At 41.5% G+C, this 22,932-nt stretch overlaps 1 protein-coding gene across 1 annotated transcript in view; it reads right to left on the reverse strand.

The window, feature by feature from the left end:
- The window catches only part of ANKRD28 (ankyrin repeat domain 28), a 120,962-nt gene extending 108,473 nt beyond the window's left edge, over positions 1 to 12,489 (reverse strand). The window contains exon 1 of the mRNA XM_027880065.1: positions 12,409 to 12,489. Coding sequence (XP_027735866.1) covers positions 12,409 to 12,435 — 27 coding nt within the window. The 5' untranslated portion in view covers positions 12,436 to 12,489. The remainder of the gene's footprint in view (positions 1 to 12,408) is intronic.
- Between the last annotated feature and the right edge of the window lie 10,443 nt (positions 12,490 to 22,932).

Consider the following 22,932-nt stretch of genomic DNA (forward strand, 5'->3'; position numbering starts at 1 on the left):
TAAAATGAAAAAAAAAAACCACAACAACTAAACGGTGCTGATAAGCAGTTTCAAAACCAAGCATGAAACAGAGGCTGTAACCTGACCTTCACTGAGTCCTCACAAACATACAGGTGATATGTAGACAACTATTTGTGTGGAGACTGTTAAGTGCAATTTTGCTATACTCTTATTAGCCAAGGTAATTATTCTCAGTGCTTTCTTGCAGTCAAAAAACATGCCCAGTTCTGTTTGTTTGGTTTTTTTTTTAAACCAAGCTTTGTAGTTTTATCATTGCTTATTCCAGAAAATTAAACCAGCAGATGCATGCACAACCTCATTCATAACCCACTGAATGAAACAGCTTTGCACCACGATCAAACTGAGAAACTGAACAAAGTAAGGAACAGTCCACCTTGATAAGGCCTTCATTGATGGCGATTCAAAACGCTATCTTCTTTAGCTGATGATAAAAATATTTGCACAACCAATGTGCTTATATTGTGGTATCCATACAACTATACTAAGTGATCGGTGGAATATAAAACAGTAAGTTTAACAACTATTTTTTATTTCCTTTTCTTATAGAGCTGAGATGAAAAAAATTCTTCAGTTACAGAAGACTGCAGTTTATTCTTAGACTGACATGCTTCATTAATTAGTATTTGTAGAGTTTATTTCACTTAGGTATTTTTCTATGACCACATTTTCTTACTAGATATTTCCCTACCCCAAGCATATATCTGTGCAGGGAGATAGAGGGATCACTAGTCACAACAGGCATGACTCCAAGCCGTCACTGGATGGTGTCCAAGAATTAAAGCTGCACACACAAGAAGCATAAGAAGTTGAAGGGCTTTCTGTCCATACATAATTCTATGAGTAAAAAGGCTGCAGCAAATTCAAACTACTTTTGGCACATAGTTTTCAGGTAACTGGACTACCTGAACATGGTCTTATACCTTCACTGTAACCTCTTGAGAAGAGATGGAAGGCGAGAGAAAGTCTTTTTGATGTCATTTGCAGAGCTCCAGTTGTAAAACTGAGTAGCAGAGCATGTGATCAGCCTAAGAGGGGAAAAAAACAACTTTAAAATGTTGCAAGAAAACTGACATGTTACTGTCGTGTTGTATAGGAGACGTGGAAAAAGCTGAGAGTCCTGAAAGACAGCATATGTGGTAAATAAGCATGTCACAGGGGAACTTTCCTTCTTTCAGTGTTTCTGTAGTCAGTGTAAGTCAACAGGGTCTGTTATAAATAGAAACAGAGTCCTTAAGACCATAGGTTCTCTCACAATTCAAGAGGAATTCACAAGTACACTCAAACCCCAAAACAATCAGGGACAAGACAAGAAAATTAAGCCTGTTGCTGAGTTTCAAAACACATTGTAAGAACTTGCAAGCCCAACAGCAATATAGTTACTTTCTCAGAGAGAGTGGTCCAAGGCAGACCACACCGAAGTTTCTCCACTCACCTTCAGCCCCCAAACCAAAGGACACTCATACAAGACACATCATTGTTGATTACAGGACTTCTGACACAAAGAAAGAGATTAGAGTAGGTTTATCTGAGCCCAAATACTCCTTTCTAGTTCCTACTAAGGAAAACTTTCAAGGAACAACTTCACAGTCATGTTACCTCAATAATTTACCTCTCCCCTCCCTTTTCACCACTTTGCAGAAGAAAAAAATGAAAGACTGCTTAAGCTCAGCTACAGCCTAATATCAAACCATGGCCTTAGGCAGTAGATTAGAAGCCACTGACTTTCAATCATTACTGTTAGAAACCTTGCAAATGAAAAAAAAAAAAAAAAAAAACAAACAACCCAAGGAGAAGCACATCATCAAACTCCATCCTAAAATTATTGTACTCCAACCCTTTCATGAAAACTTACTTACTCTTCTGACTTTAAAGACTGGGGTTTATTCAGGCAATACACTCTTTTCTTACATGCACAGTCCTACCCTACACCAGAAATATATTTGCATTCAGTAGTGCATGCATCTGTATTTCCTTCTCCTATCTGTCAGCTGAAAATGCTGGCCTTCACTGTGGTAGATAATTTCCTAGTCATATAATTAGCATAGCTTTGGCTGTTAATTAATCTCTTAAAAGAAAAACAGAATAACAAGAAAAACACATCCTACTGTTCCTGCCTGTATTTAACCTTGCTTGTTACAGGTCATTTTCATTGTTTCTTATCTAATGAAAAAAAATCAAGACAGAGCAAATACACCAAAGCTGCTGCCACCTCACTTCTGCAGCCATGCCAAACAGCACGAAAAGTAAGAACTTGGCATTCTGAACAGGCATCCTGTGACAACACATCACAGCCAGGCTACATGTCCCTGAACTCTACACAAGAGCAGGTCATGAAACCATCAGGTCAAATGGCATCATTCCAACAATTCCTCCTCTTTTCTTCAATTATTCTTCCTACTTTTTACAGGTTACTTTTTCTATACACAAGGAGCGTCAGGCAACATTAAGGAAGCACTAATGGCACTACAGTCATGAAATAACAAATAAATAAAAAAGCTTTTGTGGATATATGTAAAAGACATATAGAGGTAATAAGAGTTCCTCGCACATGGAAGGCTGAGCTCCAGCACACACCTTTATTCTTTTCTGCAGGCACATTCATTCTGTCTTTGGAGTCATTGAACTGTGGCCGACTGCTGCCGACCTGCTGTAGAGACCAAGCTTCAGATCTACAAAGTTTATTTCTGTTTGTGGCCATTTAGAGCCAATTTTCTAAAGAACTCACTCCAGAATGACAGTTGCAAAACAACTTAGCAACACCACCTCCAATCAACATTAGCCCTGCTCATACAGGTATGGCAAACTTCCAGGGAATGGGAGCTGGACTTCTCTGACAGTCTCCACAGACACCCCTGGCATCGCTATTCCTCCTGCCATTCAAACAGATACTATTTCTTTGGCTTATGTAAGTTCCAGTAGGGAGCTTTATAGAAGGAAACACATCGTGCTGCTTCCCTATGTACAGGATTGGATGTCGAGACAGGAAATCAGTGTGATACTCTAAATGCATGGGGTATTTTCTACAGCCATTGCGATAGCAAGAGAGAGCCTTCCAGGTGACAATTAGATTGAAATGCGAAGATGTAATCAGAAGCTTTTTAACAGTTATGCTAATTTTTCTGTGAAATTCTTCTACTACTTTTGGGCATAGTCATGAATCACAGTACTTCTAGTAGTTATTCTAGAATTATGCATGCAATAAGTTTAATTCTTTAATTATTACTAAAGCAGTTTCAACACATATGCAGAGCATTACAGAAATTTCATCAAGCTTCAAGTGTGAAAACCTCACAACTACTTTATTCAAATGCAAACTATGAAAAATATCATTTTTTAAAAACATTTATGGTCTGTTAAGTGTTGAGGGTTTAAAAAAAAAAACAGGAAACCAATTCACAATGTGCAAAGCCCTTTCAAAAATAAAAAATGTGGCTGCATGCAGCTATATTTGCCCTTCCAAGATGATAAATTTGATATACTTGATTAAAAAAAAACATTTTTTACATCTTTGGGTGTAGAAAAACAGCAGGAGACATCTTCTTCTGTATATTATCCACAGTGTCAGTTTGAGATTAGAGATGCTGGGAGGGTCCCCTTCCTGTGCTGTAGAAAGGTGCAGTAGGCAAGAAAAGGACTCAGTGTCTTGAAGCCATTGTAAACAAAGCTCCACAGGATAACTGGATACTGTTGGGTTTTGGGTGATTCTTGATCATGAAACCCTAAAGATCATCAGAAGAGCATTGCCGTTCACTGACACTGACCACTTCTGACCCTTTGGTTTTCACTCCAGTGTTTTACAAATCCTCTCTTCACCTTTCCTTTTTTACTCTCATTATGAAGACTTTCAAAGAACTCCTCTTTTGAGCTCTGTTTCTTATGGAGTAGATTAGCTTGACTATTTACATCCCTGATTGCAGTAAGTGTAATTTGCTAAACTTAAGGTAAGAAGAATGGAGAAATGTCTATGGGCAAGTCATAAAATGTTACTTTTCTTCACTTGAAAGGTTCTATTTTACTAATTTTTCATTCTGTTATCTAAGTAGTGTGACTGTGTGCTGGTGGATGGAAAGAAACAGCAAAAACATCATGAGGTAGGAGTGGAAGAAATAAATAATGAGCCGGGTGATTACTACAGGATCAGTAATGACGCAGGTCAGTAATGCCATTTGCAGTCTTGCAGGTGACAGAAAAGAGAAGAGAAAGTGTTCTTCTACAAGTCCTCCTTAATAAGGAAAGTTATCCCCTAGAATGAGATCACTGCTAAAAAAAGAAAAAAGCAATAGATATAGCACAGCTATAAAGCAAAATACTGCTCCTGGAACTGAGACAACAGCAAAGGAAATAAAGGCTATCAGGCAGTACCAATATAGAGCTCTAATTTAGCAGAGACGGCACAACAACATAGCATTAAGCATAAAACCTCGTTCTATCGATCCTCCTGTTTTACAAACATAGCAAAGAACTGAACAAACCTCTGCAGTTACAAAGGGACAGAGGAGGGGGTAAGGAATTTCATTAATATGCTGTTTCTGAAGCATCCTTGTACCGTGACTTGGGACATTTCACTGATTCAGAACAATAAGTAATAACATAATCAGAAAAATAATGTTAGCATTTTGGCTTTCTTAATTTTCTGATTTCATGTCCTTCATTTTAATCTAACAACAATAGTTTGTGGGGAGACACTGGTGATTGAATGAAGTGTTAGCAGACACTACAAAGAGATCTGAGGCAGCAGAGAGACATCAACTGCTCAGGATGGAAAGAAGGACTTTGCATAGATTACCTGCCCAGTCTCATGAGCAACTGACAGAAGCAGCAGATGACATGAAGATAGGACAGGCAAGAAGAGAATACCAATTACCCCAATGAAATTCGGTCTGCAGTAATGGATTTAAATTACTAGATTATGCATTAGTTATAGATTACGTTTAGTACACAAATGACTACAGAATTTCTTGAAAGTGTTTCTTTTCTCCCTCCAGTTTAGTTGTCTATGACTCAACTAGGTCCTCCAGCTATGAGCTAGGAAGATCCTTGGTCTCTTATGCTGCCTGCTGCTCAATGACCAGGTTCCTGATGGAAGGTTCAACTTCCTCCCTGTCAGGGGGACCAGCATAGGTAGAGCTATCAAAATAAAATCAAAAAGGAGGACAAACAGCAAGATCTTGAAAGAAAACATGAATTCTTCATGACTTCTAGAAATTCTGTAAGCTGGAAAACGGTTCATCTCGGTCTCTGCTTTAACTACTGCAATTTTGTTCTCATTTTGCCATGCTGAAAGTCCTTGCTTGTGCTCCCTTTTCTTCCTTCTTCATTAAGGCACTGTTCTATCTTCACTTTGCCAAAGTAAAAAAAAAAAAAAAAAAAAATCCAGATGTACCCATGCTTTCTTCTCTGCACCAGATGGAAGCAAGTACAGGATTTCAGCACAAAGTGAAAGTGAACTTTTATGACTGCATGCCTGCAAAATGACCAAGAAGAACTTACTGCAAATGCTCATCATCTGAAATTAGGAAGGCCATTAAGTGAAGTTCATTGTTTGAGAGTATGGAAATATTAAACATTTTGGATGACTACAACAGTTCAGGACAAGTCAGAATTAGACTAACCCATGTAAACAGGCAAAGTCAGGTATAAAACCTGAACATTCACTAAGTTCTAATATGAGTCAGTTACAATTACTCTGGGGAAGGAAAACGTTTTCACCCCAAACGTTGTAAATGTAGTTCTGAAGTTTAACATAAGCTTAAGCAAAATGGCTTTGGGTTTTTCCTTTTTCCCCCCCCCAAGATCCCAGTGTTAGAATAGGTAGACCTTTGCTTTAAACTTCTCAAATTTAAATACAGTTGCAGTACTTAGAGTGGGAAAAATACTTGTGCTCAGGCTGCCCTAATGGGTAGACTTTAGTAATGTAAAAACTCTACTTACAGAGTACTGTTCACTCAATTCACATACACACATTACTGTAGAAATAAACAATGAAATTCTAAGATTATATTCAAATTCAAATCACAGTAAAGAGCATCTCATTATTTTAGGACAGAAGTCATCAGGTGCTTCAGCTAACAAGTAGTTCCTCAGTCTACAAGGATGCTACACACTGACTATTTTGTCACTCTTTTATTTGCATATTACTTCTGGTGCTTCCTCTTTAACTCTGTGCACCCACACAGCTGCCTACAAGTCTCATCTTCCCTCCTCTTCCGACTACTGAGTCCCACCACTCTTGCATTAGCTCTGTTTTTTGTGCTGAAATGGGTCAGTGCTGTATAATTCATCAACACCTGAATCACAACTGAATTAACATAGTTAAACTGGTATACTGCCACCCCTTGGGGAGAGTGCCAGTGTCATTACTAAGGAGAGGAAGAATAACATTCCCTGATATTTCAGAGCTTAAATATTCTCTCCTCATTTGCACAAAGGATAACACCAAGACACCTTATTTCAGATTAATCTTCAAATACCAGACTAGAACTTATCCTCCAACCCCAAAATTGAAGAAAAACAAACCCCCCAAGAATCAGTACTGTAAGCATGCTTCCAGCACTGAGTGATGAACTGCTTTGTTTATTTTTTTTATTGATGTGAAATGTTCTGTGATTGGTATCATGATACAGGTTATTTAAACATAAACATTATAAATAACTTTGAAACAGTTAGTCACTGTAACTAAGGCAACGAGTCTCCCACTCAATTTCCAGAAATAGGAGTAGAGGAATAGAGGTAAGAACAAAATAAAAAGTTGGCAGGAGCAAAATAACAAATGATCAGATATTAGTCTGACCTCAGGAAGGCCCAGGTGACTGGAAAAAAATACAGCACCCGAGAAACGAACCAGCTGATAAAAGAAGAAGTAGAGGGCATGAAATATATAATACCAAATACACCTATTTCAGTGATCTTATTCCACAACCCATTTCAGTGAATGGAAACAGCCACAAAAATCTGGGAAAGTAATAATCCACATCAGATAGCAGATGGCTAGTTCAGAGTCAACAGCTACTAGTTTCCTGCAGGAATCATCTTTGTGAGTGCTAAGGAAGTCACCTCTTCATAGACAAGTGCACATTGGCCTCATTTTTCCCCTGATATTTGCTCCAAGTAACGGTCAGAACCCTTCGATGCTATCTACATGAATAGACCTTTATACCCTCGCAGAAGGCTGCTGAGTTAACAGGATCTGCCATAAGGATCTGACTGCAGAATCAAGGCTTGCTTTGTTTCTCCCCCACCTTTTTTTTTTTTCCTTCTTCTTTTAAAAAGTGTATTTTCTTGACTGAGAAGAACTGCTTGTTCACAAGTCAAAAGTTCCCGAGTTATCATCGGGCAATCTGATCCCCCCGAACGAACACGTGGTAGAACCAGGTTCTCTCAGCACATTCTAATGGAAGGGCTGGTAATTACTGTGTATAACAAGATAAACGGAGTTCAAGTTACTCCAAGTTGTCTGTCACTTAAAGAAACTTATCTTTTCAGTACATGTATGTCCTTAGCCTGGGAGCAGGAGAACCAAGAGTAAGACTTCAGGTGCCTTGGTAAGTATTACGGCTTCTTACTTTAATTTAAAAAGATTAGGTGCAAATTTTAGGAAGAACATATGATGGAGAACAGAGCACAAAGAGTGGTTCTTAAGTTTTACAAGATTCCCAAAAGAAATGTTCGGGTTTTTTTAAAAGAACAGTAACTTTAAAGTAACTTCTACCAAAAAAAATACACCTCATTAGTCTAGCTCTGAACAGAATTTGTAACTCACTCATTTGTAACACATAACTCCATTCCCACCATATCCCTCCCTCACTGAACAGCAGCAGTTCCTTTTCATCACCACAGGAGACCATTCCTCCTCTTAGAGTAACAAGGAACTAGTTGGGACATTTATTCTTGGCATGAATTCTAAAAGAATGAAGTCTAACGCTGGCAGTAATGAAAATAGCAACCATAGAGGCATTCAGAGTGTTCACTATGACACTGCAAACATTTGTTTAACTGCCAATTGAACAAGATCCATCTTAGCTAAGAGAAAGATATAAATGGGCAATAAAGAAGTCAGTGCTCTCACTGTTCAAGGACTTTAAAGATAAGTGGTCACTCTAATATCTTCATGCAGTTGCTCCTACTCAGATCCTTACCACCCACATGTGACTTCTGGAAATAAATGCATCACCTCAAGCACAGTCTAGTAGTCATACAGAAAAATCCATACATAATCCTTTCAAATGCCCATCATTTTTAGGCTTAAGACATCTTCCTATTACACATTTAAGATTCAGAGAAAACAGGAAACGCATCACTAAAACTATAATACGCTGAAAGAAAAAAATAAAGCTTGACCAACTATAATGACACTGCATCCAACAAGTTTTGCCACAAGTACTCATATAGCTGCCAAACTGAAGGAAAAAAAGAATCATCCAGTTTGGATCAGTTTCATACATTTCAACAAAACTATGCAGGCTTATGCGAGCCTAAAAGATTACCTGTGAGCACATATGCAGGTAAGGGTGGCAACAGAAAAGAAACGAATCCCCGGGCTGTTAGACAATCCAAATTTCACCTACACACTAAGAGAAACTAGGCTGTCAGTTACTTCCTAGGTGTAAAAGAAACCATCTCGCAACCCTTTAAAGCAGGAATTTACCTGTTCTGTGAAACAGTTAATGTACCTCGAAAATATGACTGAATAGCAAAAAAAGTGAAGATGACACTTAGCCTTTCACAGTCAGCTATGGAGAGCTGAGGGCTTTGATACATGAGACCAAGGTATACTACTCTGGATGCCCACAAACAAGTTACTCCTATTTTCCTTCTCTATCCCACACCTCTCCCCTCCTCTGACCCTGTCCTTCCTCCCCCACCCCCCCCCCCCCCCCCGCAATAAATTCTGATAAAACATCGGTAACTCTTGACTAAACTTGGTTTTCAGTGCAGTTTCTTACAGCAGTTTCAGGAAGAAACAAACTTTTATAGGCTTCCTCTAACTTGGCATTTTAGTAGTTAAAGCAGTTTCTCATCTAGAAGAACCTGGTATACAAGCACCAATACGAGATGACAGGAGGAAGGCAAACTTAAGAGCAAATACCTTAATCATAAGGTATGCTTACCATATTCTTCATTTCTACCTTGAATGCTTTAACCCCCAGAAATTCCAGATTTGCTTCCTCTGTAATTAAATATGTCTGTCCAACACTGCACAACAAACCAAGAGTAACAAGAACAATCTACAACTTCTAACTTGACACTTGAATGACTGCTTTTCTATACGAGAGTTAGAGTTTGCTATTGAGCATTACAGGTATCATCTTTGCTTAATATAGTTCAATTTACCTTCAAATGTAATTTTTGCTAACATGTTCATGAGTTTTTTAGATACCTAATATACTTTGAAAGCAAACACATAAGTCACTTCTGAAAGTGTATTGTACACCCTCAATTATGTCAAAACTTGGAAATATATTCCTACCCCATAGGTCGGCAAAACAATAAAGGTCAAGCAGTAGCACAAATTTATAGACAGTGTACCTGCTGGCTGGTTGTTGAACCTGAGGAAAGGCCTACTCTTCTCGGTGCATGAAAAACCTTTATTCTGAAGGTTAAAGGTGTCAAATCAGCCTCCACAGACAAAAACAAATATTTGAGCTTCACAAACATATTAAGCATCTCTAGGATCAAAGTTTTGTTTATCAGGTACTAAGTAAATTAAATCAAGCAAGCGGAACTGGGATTTCACCCTCTGAACTTAACTAAGAGCCTCGGAGCAGAATTTCTCACCTCACTGTAGTTTCTGAGTACTGTATTTACACCAGCTTGCAGTAACTTGAAAAACTCAACTAAAACAAGTGTAAGAAAATACCAAGCTTCTTGTATGCAGCCAAGTTTGTCTCTTCCCAGCATAATTCTGAGATATAAGTAATACAAAGCCCCTCTACATTATCAAAGAGCAAAATCAATAGGTTTATTTTGAATCAGGAAAAATAATCTTGAGAATTTAAGTAATAGTTTATTTAGTAGAATTTTTGTTTCAGAAAGTTATTAATCTGACTGTTGCAGAAGGAAACTAGCAAATCACTTCCCCCCTTCATAATTGCTCAACAGTACAAAAACAGAGCAGCCTTTGCACTCCACTGTGAAGCAAAGGGGAGCCCCCACTAAAGAAAGACAGACAGTACAGGAACCACAAACACACGTGACAATGCACTGTATTCTAAATGAACACACCACTGTGAAGCAAAGTATATGGTTCAAGCAAACCAGAAGCATGTTTCATGAAATACTGAAGAGAAGCACCTCTGCTTCCATATAGTACCACAGGTTGGTTTTTATAAAGAGCTGCAACATCAGCACAGCATCCCGTCCTCAAGGCAAAACTTCTTGCAGCATACTGCAGGAGAACACTGGCCTGGAGGAATTCTCTGCAGCTAGCAAAGCTGAGAGATTTCATGTTAATATGATTCCTCATGACTTTTTGGCATTCTTAAAGAAAACAGTTTTTAACAGAATTTAGTTTGAAATAACTGATTTGTCAAGCAACTGACACTTAGGCAGCAAAAATGCAGCTGCTGCTAAAAATCACTCTCTCTACAAGGGGCTTTTCAAAACCAGCACTCCCTTCCTTCCCTCCTGCCTCTCCCTGCCCCTTTTAAGTGAAAGAATACTTTAGTTTCCAATGTATCAATTCACCTTTACAGATCCGTGAAGCCTCTTAAAAAAAATTCACCTTGTACTCCTGGATTAAAACATACATTACAATAGAAGCAAAAAACCTCACATGCATTACTCTGTCAAACCAGTGATCCCACACAATCCAATATTTCACCTCAGCATCTGTCAACACCAGTATCCTTCCCAGAAGAAAAGTTCTGAAGTACAGTACTTCCACATTAACATATTGATAACGGGGCTTTTGAAAATGATTTCATAATGATTACATGCAGAAGGGTCGTATTTCTTGGTTTTAACTGAAGGGCTTATTTAATAGAAGCGATTTCTGTGGAGAGCCTCCCACGGAAGAACAGTAATGAAGCCTAAAAGGCAGCCTTACTCATGGGACACTCAATGCATTTTGGCTCCACAAGTGTTGCTCGTTCATAGATGAGCTTTTAAAAAACCATGAGACTTCACAAAGTTTACATACAACACAGCAGAACACAGCTCCACATCACCAAACATTTTCTAGAACAAAATCCCAGGGGACGACGGCAACCTAAATGTGTATGTACCTGATGAAAGGACTAGCAGGTAAGGATGGGCTGATACTGATCAGCATAACAAACAGACACCTACCTAACCACCACCAAGTTTCTAGGTGTTTTTTTTTCTGTGGGGCTTTTTTTTGGGGTCACCTTTACAGTCGGTCACCTTTAGGGAAGAGTAGTAAGGAGACCCACAGCAGGGTTAATGAGTTTTTACATGGAATTTGGCCTCACACACATGAAAACACGAGGAAAAAAAAAACATTCCTAGGATGCATCTTTTCACGGGCAGCAAACTGGCAGCACAGACCCTCCCACCTTTGTATCCTGATACCACACAGGAAACAATAGGTAGGACAGGGGAGACACTAGGAAAGGACAGAGCACCGAAGACAAGTATTTTTCACCAGCTAGGATGGAAACCGAAGAGCCTGGCAGACAAAGAAGGGTGTGATGCGACGAGAGCAACAAACCACTGAAGGCACGAAGAACCCTCCTCTGTCTTCGGGAGGGGAGCGCGGGCTCGGGGAAGGTTTGTCAAGACCGCGAGAGGAGAAAAGCACTGCGGTCGAACAAAAGATTGTAAAGGCCTGGAAGGGAAAGGTGGAGGGACGGGCAGGCGGCTCCCGGGCACGTGAAACTGCGCAGGGCCGGCTCCGGCTCCGGGGGAGCGGCGCCAGCTCCCGCTCCCGGGCACGCCGCCCCCGACGGGAGGCTGCAGGTCAATCCCTTAACACCGCGCAGTCCCTCAGGCCCAGGTATCTCCGTCCAGAAACCTTTCCCTTCCCGAAACAGGCGCGGGACGGGGCTGGCCCGGGGGCAGCCGCAGACCCACCCCCAATCACCCTTCCCGGGCTTCCCCTGCGCTCCCGGGGCGGGGGATCGGCGGGGACCGACCGGCGGGGCAGGGCAGGGCTCCCGCGGCCACCTGTTCGGCCCGGTACCTGCGCGGGAGGGCGGGCCCGCCCGCAGCGGGAGCACATGGCGCCTCCCGCCCAGCCCGGTCCCCGCCGGTAGCAGCAGCAGCAGCAGCCATGCTGCCTCATGCTGCCTCCCGCTGCCCGCCGCCTGTCACCCGCGCCCGCGCCGGCACACCGCGGCGGGGGAGGGCGCGCCCGGCGGCCCGGGGAGGGGAGGAGGAGGAGGAGGAGGAGGAGGAGGAGAAGAAGAAGGGAAGGTCGGGAATGCCCACCTGCTCGCGGAGTTTCAGGAACACCATGGCGAGCGCGCGCCGCCGCCTCCGCCCGCCGCCAACGACTCCCGGCTCCGCGCGCCGCGCGGCCACGCCCCCCCCGCCGCCACCGCCCGCGCGCCGGCCACGCCCCCGGCCACGCCCCCTCCTCGCGCCTTTCACCGCCCCGCGCAGGCACCGCGCGCGACACACCCCTCGGGGGCGAAGCCTAATTACGCCCCGCCCCTCGCTCGCGCTCCCGAGCTCCTTCCTGAATGAGCCCGCCCGCCCGCGCCACCAAGGGCGGTGCTGATTGGCCCGCGGGAGGCGGGGCAGAGTAAGGGTGGCGCTGATTGGCGGGGCGGGCGCGGCGCGGGCGGACAGCGCGGGCCAGGCACGTGGGGGCGGCGGTGGCGGGAAACACCGAGAATGGGCACGATGGTGGGCGGGGAATGTCGCTCTTCCCTTAGGAATCGCCTTGGTTTACCAGACGTGGCTTCGGCCACCGGCCCGATAAACCCCGAGCCGGCGGTTACCGGCACAGGTGGCTCAGCCCGAGGCGGGATTCCTCCGGCAAAGGCGGCTCCCAGCCATGGTCGCCCGGGAAGGGTCCGGCCACCCGCCATACAGGCGCTGGTGCGAGCCCTTGTTCTGCCCGGGGGAGAAAGCGCCGCCCCTCTCCCACCTGCTTTTATCGGGAGTGTGAGTGATGTCCCACCCTGAAGGCGAAGGGAGCTCCGGGAATTTGTACATACTTGTGGCCAAAAGGGACGACAGAAGTTGGGGGTTGCTCAAAAAAATCACTAAGGTTATTAGTAAATTATGTGCTTGGCATCGAAATTGGTATGTTAGTCCCTGACCTACTATATATAGGCACAGCAGGGGGGTTTGTAAAAGGAGGAAGGAAGATTGATCACCAGTCCCGCTTCCACCACTGGTCCAGCCAAAGTGCTGCCGCGTGTCCCCATGGCTCCCACCTCAGCCACATCTTGTTCTTTCTCACAGCCGGTTATTCTGGGACTCTACAATATCTACATCTCAGCCCCCCAAGAGCCCACTGCCATGAGAGGAAGGAGGAACAGCAGCTAAACAGGAATCATGCTGGGTAGTAGCAACAGGCCAAATCAAGGCACTAAGAGATGCTCTGACAAATTGCCAGATGGAGCAGAGGTGTACAGATAGATAGTTAATTCGAAAAAGAGAAAGATTGTTTTGCTATGTATTAAACATTCATTATTTTTTGGCAGAGGATCAGTGGAGATGTTACCCGCATAACTTTCGTGCTGTATTTTGACACGTAATTTACTCGCTTATTTGTAGGACACTGTGCATCAAACACAAACATGTTCACAGGTAGGATTTAAAAATCTTCCTGTGAAAGGAACGACAGGCGGCGTACTTAACACTGGCATTGGATTGTGTTGCTCTTCCATAAAAAGAATGCTGCGGCCCGCCAGCCCAGCATGGTAACTATGCTTTGGAAGGGTTATTTTCTCCTGAATTTTGATTTTCCCTCCGAAAAAAATAAAAGGCTAACGAAACTGAGGCTTTTTGTAATTGCACAGTGCTACAGACAATGCTGATATGAAGTTCAAGTTTCTGGATTTTCTTGTACTTCAGAATAGACTGTGACTTCTTAACACTCCACGCACAGTTAAATTTATTTAGACTTTAATGTTAAGAAAAATGAAAGTTTAGTAAAGCAACTAAGTGTATTTTGTGTGAACACTCGTTTGTGTGTTGTTGCCCTTGCTCGTACTTGTTTATTCCAGTAGGAGCCTGGGATGTGAACACATTCATTTGGTGACTGGCAACATGAGAACAGAAGGGTTTTCTATAGGTGTTAGCTGAGGCAGGTCTTTCATTAGCTTTGAATACCAGTGGTCCAATGGAGTGTGCTTGTCTATGTTATTTTATTTCAACCAGTTAAGATTGCAGTCCTATTTTACTAGGCAAAGGAAAAAAACCTCAACATTGTCACACTTTCTAAATAAATTTTGTTTACATCTTGATATGTCCAGAAATGCTGATTATGATAAGTGAATGTTTTAATTAATTTCGAATAGCCCCCTAATTTATTATTTTTGTATTGTACCTGTTCTTTTTGTTTGTTTGTTTGTGAATAGAAGTGTATTGTGTGAAAATAAAAAACAGGTAGATTTTGACACTATGCAAACTGGTTGAGAACTGTGAATACAACGTGGTAAAGAAACCAATGGTAGTGGAAATTAGAGATAATTTTATCAATGCAGTCAGTGAAGGAGAAAATGACATCGGGAAACATTGCCTTTGTCTGTCTCCAAATTAGACTGCTCCTTTTCAAAGTGAAAAGAATGTCTGGGAGCTGATAAAGTTCTGCTTCCTCCTGTGAAGCTTATCAGTTTGTGAAGTTACTCAAAAAAACATCTACTTTCAGTTCACCTGCTATTTAGAGTAATTTCTGCATGTAGAGAAGTCATCCCACATGAAAATTTAGCACCTGGAGTCATTAATATCTGTTGCAGCTCGGGGCCAGGTACTAATTCAGTGGGGGAAGGCGCATCTTTATTTCATTCATTTCCCAATTTTTGCTTGCTCCAGTACTCAGGCTATGGCTAGGGACAGCCCTTTTGGCTTTACCATGTGGGTTTAAATATGGCATCAACCAACTGAACTCTGACCACAGGCTTTTTTTTTTCTGTGGATGATAAGACAATATATTGAGAAAAAGTTTAAGAGGTAAAGTATGGAAGTAACAATACAGATCCTGGGGATACCTGTCTGTTTCAATTTAGGCATGAAGGTGGATAACATGGAAGTGGGGAACTTTCTGAGCATTGTTTCCCTAATACCTATTGGTTGAATATGGATATTTTTTTCTCAAGTCACAGTAGAAATTACAGTCCTATTCTTATGCTGCAACAAACAGTCCAAATGATTATTACAACTGGAACAAAAATATGAGAATATTGCCATCAATGTTGTCTAATCTGCTAGTGTCCCTAAAAATACAGTATTTGACTGCAGAGCGATAGAAAAAAAAAACAGAAATGAAACCTCAGAAGTTAAATGTAACAGCACTGCAAAGAAACGAGCGCTTCTTGTTCATTTATTACCATATATTTCAGGGTAACTTCACATATGTTGATTTTAAATCAAACATAGGTGTGTCAAACAATTAAATATTGTGTTAAAGGGTAAGTAATTGCCCAGGCATCCCTTAGGAACATTCACAGAATCTTTCGCAGAAGTCTGAGTATTGGCATACAAACATACCTAAAGCCACAGCGTTTCTGATAATGTTCTGAATATACATCTGCAGAAGTTAGAAATTTCCACAACACTTTTTAATTGGACAGTTTGTAAATTATTAGCAGCACAGCTCTCCTGAGGGCACACTTTCAGCAGAGAGCAATAGGCTTTAAATGCACGGCTCCCATTAATGTTAATTTAAAATCCTCACTCTGTAACTTATCCCACAGTGTGTAACACTACCCAGTGTTTTAAAGATAGGACCATATGTGCTGCACTGAAATACATAATGGGATCAAATTGAAGAAACTGTAGAAACCTCATACTAGAGACTCTTTTTGAACTCATCTGAAACGTCCTCATGATTTATTTACTTTGCCAAGAATGCCTGTATACTTAGCTCTTTCTAACCAAGGGCTTCAACCCTGGCCAAGTAGGTATTTATTCCTTTTTCATTCTTTAGCATGGGTAAACAGGCACAGAGGTCAACAGGCTTACACAAGGTCATGGCATGAGTCACTGCTGTGGCTAGGAATAGAATCCAGGAGTCTTCATTGCCACTGCCCTCCTTCAAATGCTGTCCTGTACTCCTAAATTAAAGCAGGGCTAATTTTATTTTTGCACAGAATACAAGGTGTCTGAAATCAATATAATGTTATACTTTCATACAGAGGGATGCATTTCTCTTTATGACCCTGATTCAGCGATACTGGGGATCTACTTTTCCGATGGAAATCACACTCATTTTAAAGTGGTATGCTTGGAGCATCATCATAAAAATTTTTACACATGCTGTGACACATTCATCAAAATCTAAAACAGTCAAGGTTTTTTAATTCTGTCCCAGAGATTACATTTTGAATTGTTGGCTGTTCACAGTTACTGATTGTAGTGGAAACATATTAAATATCATAATGGCATCATCAATCAAATATCATCGATTGGCATTTCTAAAGCACCATTATCCTTATGGATGCTCATTTGACCAATTTTGTCCCTGTCTGGTGCAGACAAGAGGAAAGAGAACTAGTGTGCCCTCCTTATTCAAAGAACAAATTCAAGATCTGGAGGAAGGCAGGGTAAATACAAGTGTCCTTTGTACAATGAGCAAGTGACAGGGGCCAGCCAAGCAGCTCTAAGTTCCTGTTAGTCATGTATTCTAAGGAAAATTCAAGTAGAAGTGCGAGAAAACAGAAAATTAAGAATATAAAAAGTAAGGCAACAATGGTAACAACTTACATCACTTGCATTTTGATAAGAAAAACGTTGTGGGGAGTTTGCAAGGTGTTTGGTGTGTCCTTATGCTGCCTATTTGCCAGTATTACTGGGAAAAAAATATATTAAACAATGAGCCTTTATGAAGGTAGCAATTTTACCTTGAATTGCATATTAGAAATCTTGTTCACATTTCTTCTAGTTTGAATAACATTCAACTTTTTTTCCCCAAAACTAATTCTATCTTCTTCAGCAGGATAGACTCTCAAAGAGGCCTAAGAAAGATATAAAGGACCTGGGGTCTGGGCTGACACAGAGGAGAATTTTATCCAAAAATCTTATGATTTCTTTTTTTAGTGTCTCAGAACTGTCCAAGCACTGGTGAAACAAATTTGTATGCCTTTGGAAATATGACCATAGAAGACTACTAATTCTGAGTAGCTGTAAACCCCAAATCAATCTAATAAAAATTAAAGAAATAAATTGTATATTTAAACTTACCTGAGACGAGGAAAGAAAAACAAAAGACTCAGTTAGCATATTTCCTGGTATTAGCACATCCCAACGTGACTCCTCCTTAGAACACTGTGAGTATCAGCACCCTTATACATTCTCACATAAACTTATCTTGAATTAGTGTTTGTAGATTAGAATGTTTTGTTACATATTTCTTTAAATAAACAAACCAGAGTATTTTACTTTTATATATTTAACAAAATACTCTGGTTTGTTTATACAAATAACCAAATGCCTCAAAATGACTTTTTTTTCCAAGCTCATTGTACCTCAGAATGGAGAGTATTGACTAACTGGAAACTCCAGTGGGATGTGATCTTGCAAATTATTTTTTCAGGCTTGACCAGTTCTTCAAAGAGTAACACCCAAAGTGAAGCACAAGAGGGAATGAGTTTTGGTCAGTCACCTTGTTGCACTGAAAGCTTATGCACCATAAAAGTCTTATTGGGAGGTTTTACCTGACCTGCTGCACAGGGATATTTTGTTAAAATGCATTTCATCAGTGCTCTAGCAACGTACTAAGTGGAAGTAGTAAAAGTATTAAAGTGGAAATGCTGATTTTCATGTGAGAAGCAAAATAGAGGTTCTGACTTCTAAATCAGAAGTTTCTGAGCATCTGAAACCTACTTTCTGATGATGTATGATATAACTGTAATATCCCAGCCAGGTGCTCTAGAGAAGAGGATTTCTGCATACATGAATTTCCTTTCCTGATGAGCTAGAGATCCCGTATTGACTGTGTCATCTGGTTTTTGCTTTCACAGTGGTTTGGTTTCAATTGTGGGAAAGTGATTCCAGTGTAAATTTTACCTATTTGCTTATAAAGCACTGAAGTGGTCACCAGGGCAGGGAAATGAGGGAAAAGACATTTTTTCAGCTAACCAAATTTCAGATGAAATGAGACCTCTGAAAATTAGCTACATGTGACACAATGTGAGCTCAGAAAGGAGGACAAATTGGAATTCTGCTTTCACAAGTTCCCTTTTCACACCCAATACTGCAGGAGTAGGTGCCATTAAAATGGGGACAGTTTGTTCTATAAGGAAAAGTGAAGATGAAGAAAAGCTTATTTTACCAATACCACAGTTGCTGCAGTAATGGCCAACTTTCTCAGCTCTTGTTCCCCTCAAGACTGCAATATAAACCAAAATGCAGCAGTTATACACATGTATTCTCGCCTAGCAATAATGTGTCACCTGATGCCATTTTATATAAATGGCTGTTACACATCCAAATGTAGTAATGCAGCTGCACTGCCACACACTGAGAACCTCTGATTCAACTTTTAAGTTTGTAAAATACACTTGCAGGCTCCTTAATTGCTACAGCAGGGAGCATTTCACTGTCCAAACAGAGTGGAAGGAGATCATTGTGCCAGCCATTGTGGAATAAAGATTCTACCATAAAGAATATCTCTCTTTAAACCTTTTTTTTTTTTTTTTTCCTGGGAAGTATGTTTTTTTTAATACTTTGATGGTGTACGTGAGCCTACAGCCACACAGATATGTATGTAAACTCTTCTCAGATAAATACTTTTATCATCTAAAGGAATAAAGTGCTTGAGGCAGAAGACAGGAATCTCTGGGAAATACACTACTGTGATGAATACATTTGTCAACCGAGTGCCACAGTGATGAATTTCAGGGAAGATGAAAAGGTTTTTCACGACAGCAAGAAATTTGTAACTCAAAGAAGAGAAAATGAAGCAAACAGTTTGCATTTATCTTTGCATCTTAATAGACAACTTTATTCCTGTTTTCATGATGTTGTCTTCATTCTCATGCTAAAGGATTTCCATTTGTATAAAATATTTAAAAGAAATGGAGTCGTACAGGTACAGGTTAGTACTGTTGTCAGTCACAGCAGTTAGAGAAACTAATATATGGATATTTTAGTCTGAGGTTTTTCATTAGTACTAATTCTAGAGCTGCTTTGGACCTGACAGTTGACATGCACAGAGAAAATGCATTAAAATACCTACAACTTTATTATTAATGAGGATTTGATAACTTACTCCCCCTGCCTTCCCCTAGAACACATACCACGACAAATGGAATCAGAAAGGCATTTCAGCTCTTTAGTAGGTGGGTCTGCCGCTACAGCACTGAAATCAGTGTTTGTTTTCCTTTAGTAGGTGCAAAGATTGACCCCTGAGCTCCAGCAAACTGCAGACAGTGTATTTTCTGCTCAGGATATGTACTGATGAACATGCTTTCCCTCCTCACCTACCCCAGCCTGAGCTTCTTAACTCGTAGGACATGGTGCATCACCTTTATTTTCATTTTCTAACTAGCAAAGTATTATACTTTCCTTGTAAAAGTGGAGAGAATAACCTCGAGATCAGCCAGCACTGGGATGAAGGTAATTAAAGCTCTTTTGCTGAAGACATTAACACCACATATTCCCTAAAGTACTGACTGTAGAGTTCTACATTGCCATGAGGTGAATTTGCTAAATTTAAATTTACATACACTGGAATAGCATAATTTAGCAGAAATGCTGGAGAAGTTCCATATAACATATTTGGCAATGGTTCTGTACATGAGACTGGTCTGTGCAACAAAGTCTTGAATTAGGGAAAGACTTTGTATTTGCCCACATGCCCATTAGTAAGTGAACCAGACTCTGAACATGTACTGAAAATGCTGTACACACCGTAGATTTTTGTTTCTAAGCTGCTGGTTTTCCAATCACACAAAATAATTCAAAATTTATTTATTATGTTCCCAAGAATTATGTCCCGCAGTCCTTTAAATCCTGCGGGATTTAAAACACCTTGTGTTATCACAGCTAGTTTTAAGTTGAAAGCCCTCCAAAATACAAATCTTGGAAGAGAATCACCTCTAGACCTGCCATGGATCCAGTGCTAAGTTGAACCCTTCTTGCATTTGAAATACGACTCAGACACTACCACCCACACATATGTTATACCCATATAAATATATATATTTCCTTACTACTGTCATTTAAAGCAGGCATTTGGTCATACGTGGCAGTTTTAGTTTTATTGATGTTGTTAGTATTTGCATTAGCATGCCAGCTACGATTTCCTACCATTCATTTCTTTTGCAACTTGCTGTAAGCATCAAAGCAACACACTGTCAGCTGAAAAGAGTGCATTTCAGTAGAAGCCCCTGTACAAGAAGAGAAGAAAAAGGCTGTTTCTCTCCTGGAGATCGTGCTCTGCAAGCCTAAGGCAGGCGGCAGCCCTGCAGCGTGTGGAGACAAGGCAGCCGTGGTTGCTGGTGTCAGCTAACGAGTAACCTGACCAGCATCCAGCACTTGCCGGCAGGATCAGTGCTGGATTAGCTTTCGGTGGACTTGTGCCACAGGCAAGGCTGCACAACTGCCAACACCTGCGGCACAGGGCAGGAGTGCCCGCCTGAATGATGGCAGAGGAGCCTTGTGAAGGACCCTCCTGCTGGGGGTTTTTATGGAGGAGGTTGCAGCTATTGGCACTGCCCAGCCGAAGGTCTGAGCTGCTGACCACGGGGTTCTGAGACATTTGTGTTGAGGACAAACCAGTGAGGTCGAGGTGAATGAATCTGGCCGTGCTCTTAACACTGACAGAAAAATAATATGTCCATCAGAACATCATAGGACCAAAATCAAAAAAAACCCACAACAAACCCAAACCAAATCCACAGTTCCCTGGCAGTTTTTTTGGTGAGAAAAAGAAGCTGGTTTGCTGCATGGTGCCTCAGCCTGTGGTGCAACTTCTCCAGCTGCCCAGAACAGCAAGTGCCAGTCTTGCACTAGTCAGAGCAATGGATCAGCTCTACTGCTTGATCTTATTTGGTGTTAGAGACTGTTAATAGTTTCATTTTTGGAGACTGACTAGAGCTGGGCTTCTCCTTCTGCCAAACAAATCAAAATAAAATGTAGCTCAAAAGTCCTTTTGGTGGCCAATACCCTTGCTTTTCCGCCACGGCAAAATCCAACACAAACCCCTTCACCTCACATCTGGTAGAGACATTTACATTTTCAGGGCTGAGGACACTGCCCTCTCAGCTTGGAAACCCAGCGATGCCCTCTGCATTGACAAGTCCAGATTCTGCATAAAAGGGTCTGTGGTTGCTTAGCCCATTGTTCATAGGTACATATAATTTACTCATGAGACAAAAGAGAAGCATTTGTGCAAGGCACAGTGATTTTGGCTGGGAACCACATATTCATCCACCTGAAATCAGCGTTTGTTTTCTTTTTGCAGGCTTTTTGACAGACCTGCATGGGGCTGAGCACTGTGAGGGCACACCAGAGAGGGGGGGAGGGAAGAAGAAGGTTGGCACTTAAGCTATGGTGGTAAAAAACTGCGTATCTTAATGCAGGATATAGATCTGCATGTATATATTGGCAGGTCTGCATGTGCTGAGTTACGGATTTTTCCCAATGCAATAATTCTTGCGATTTGTCTTGGACCGTCAGCAATGCTGTCTCCCGATAGTGAATTTTCCAACTCTGTCAAAACACTTCAGCTGCATAATAAATAATGCATACGGGCATTCTCTGATCAACCATAAACCCAAGAGGAGATATACGTAATCTGAAACTTTTACGGAAGATTTTGATCTTCAGAGGATTTGCCAAATTAAATCAGCAAAGTGGGGGGGCGGGGAATATTTCCTGAGGATGACTGACTTAGCAGGCTCCAGAGCAGGACATGATCCAAAATGGTGTGCGTAGCACATCAGCAGATCAGTGGCTTGGGAGCTGGGTGCCTGCAGGTGCCTGCAACTCAAGGACCTCGCTGCTTGCCCAGGGCTGGCAGCACAGAATCATGACCAGCCTCAGGCAGCAGGTGCCCACAACTGCAGCCTAGAAAGGTCTCACAAAGTTATGATGTCCAGATTCAGTTTTCTGATACACAAGTGTCAGGTGTGCTAGGTAGATAAATAGCCACCAAAATAAGACTGGGTATATTTTCTGAACAGTATGAAAATCTCAGTTTATGGTTGTATCAAACTAAAAATCTAATCCCTGCATTTGAAAAGTGTAAGAAGGTGTACATACAGTATATGAATCCTAAAGTTTAAGACTGCAGGAAGAATTAAAAAGAATACCACCTTTCTTATTTTTAAAGACTTCATGGCTTCTGCTGGCCTGACTTAGGATTTCTGAATGCTTGGGGCTGGCCCTACCCTCAATTCCATTATCACACAGTCCCTTTTTCCAGCTCCCCTGAGCCAGCATGGTGCTCTTCTATGTAAAGAAACAGCAGGGTGGATGAAGTGAACTATCAGCTCACCCCCCACTCTTTCCTGTTCCTCAGCAGAGGAATCTTGCAGTGGGGCTGTGGTTTCACAGGAGCTGGTGCAAGCAGCCCCTCACTGCTGCCACCCCCAGATGCGCTGCCAAGCACCCACTTCTGCTACCTGGGCAGCAAGGCTGAAAAATATCTTTTTTTTTTTTCTTTTTTTTTTCTTTTTTTTTTTCCTTGTCTTTTTATCAGTGATCTTTAACTAAGACTTGGCCACTGATCCAGCTCATTGCACAGCCACAGAAATAATCCTACCAGGCATGGGCAAGGACAGCATGGGGTTGGGAGAGGGGGGTGGGAGTCATGGGAACTGCTTCCACTGGCTG

This window comes from Empidonax traillii, unplaced genomic scaffold (genome assembly GCF_003031625.1).
Source record: "Empidonax traillii isolate 1590-97213 ecotype Southwest subspecies unplaced genomic scaffold, ASM303162v1 scaffold64:size1360303, whole genome shotgun sequence".
Classification (NCBI taxonomy): Eukaryota; Metazoa; Chordata; class Aves; order Passeriformes; family Tyrannidae; genus Empidonax; species Empidonax traillii.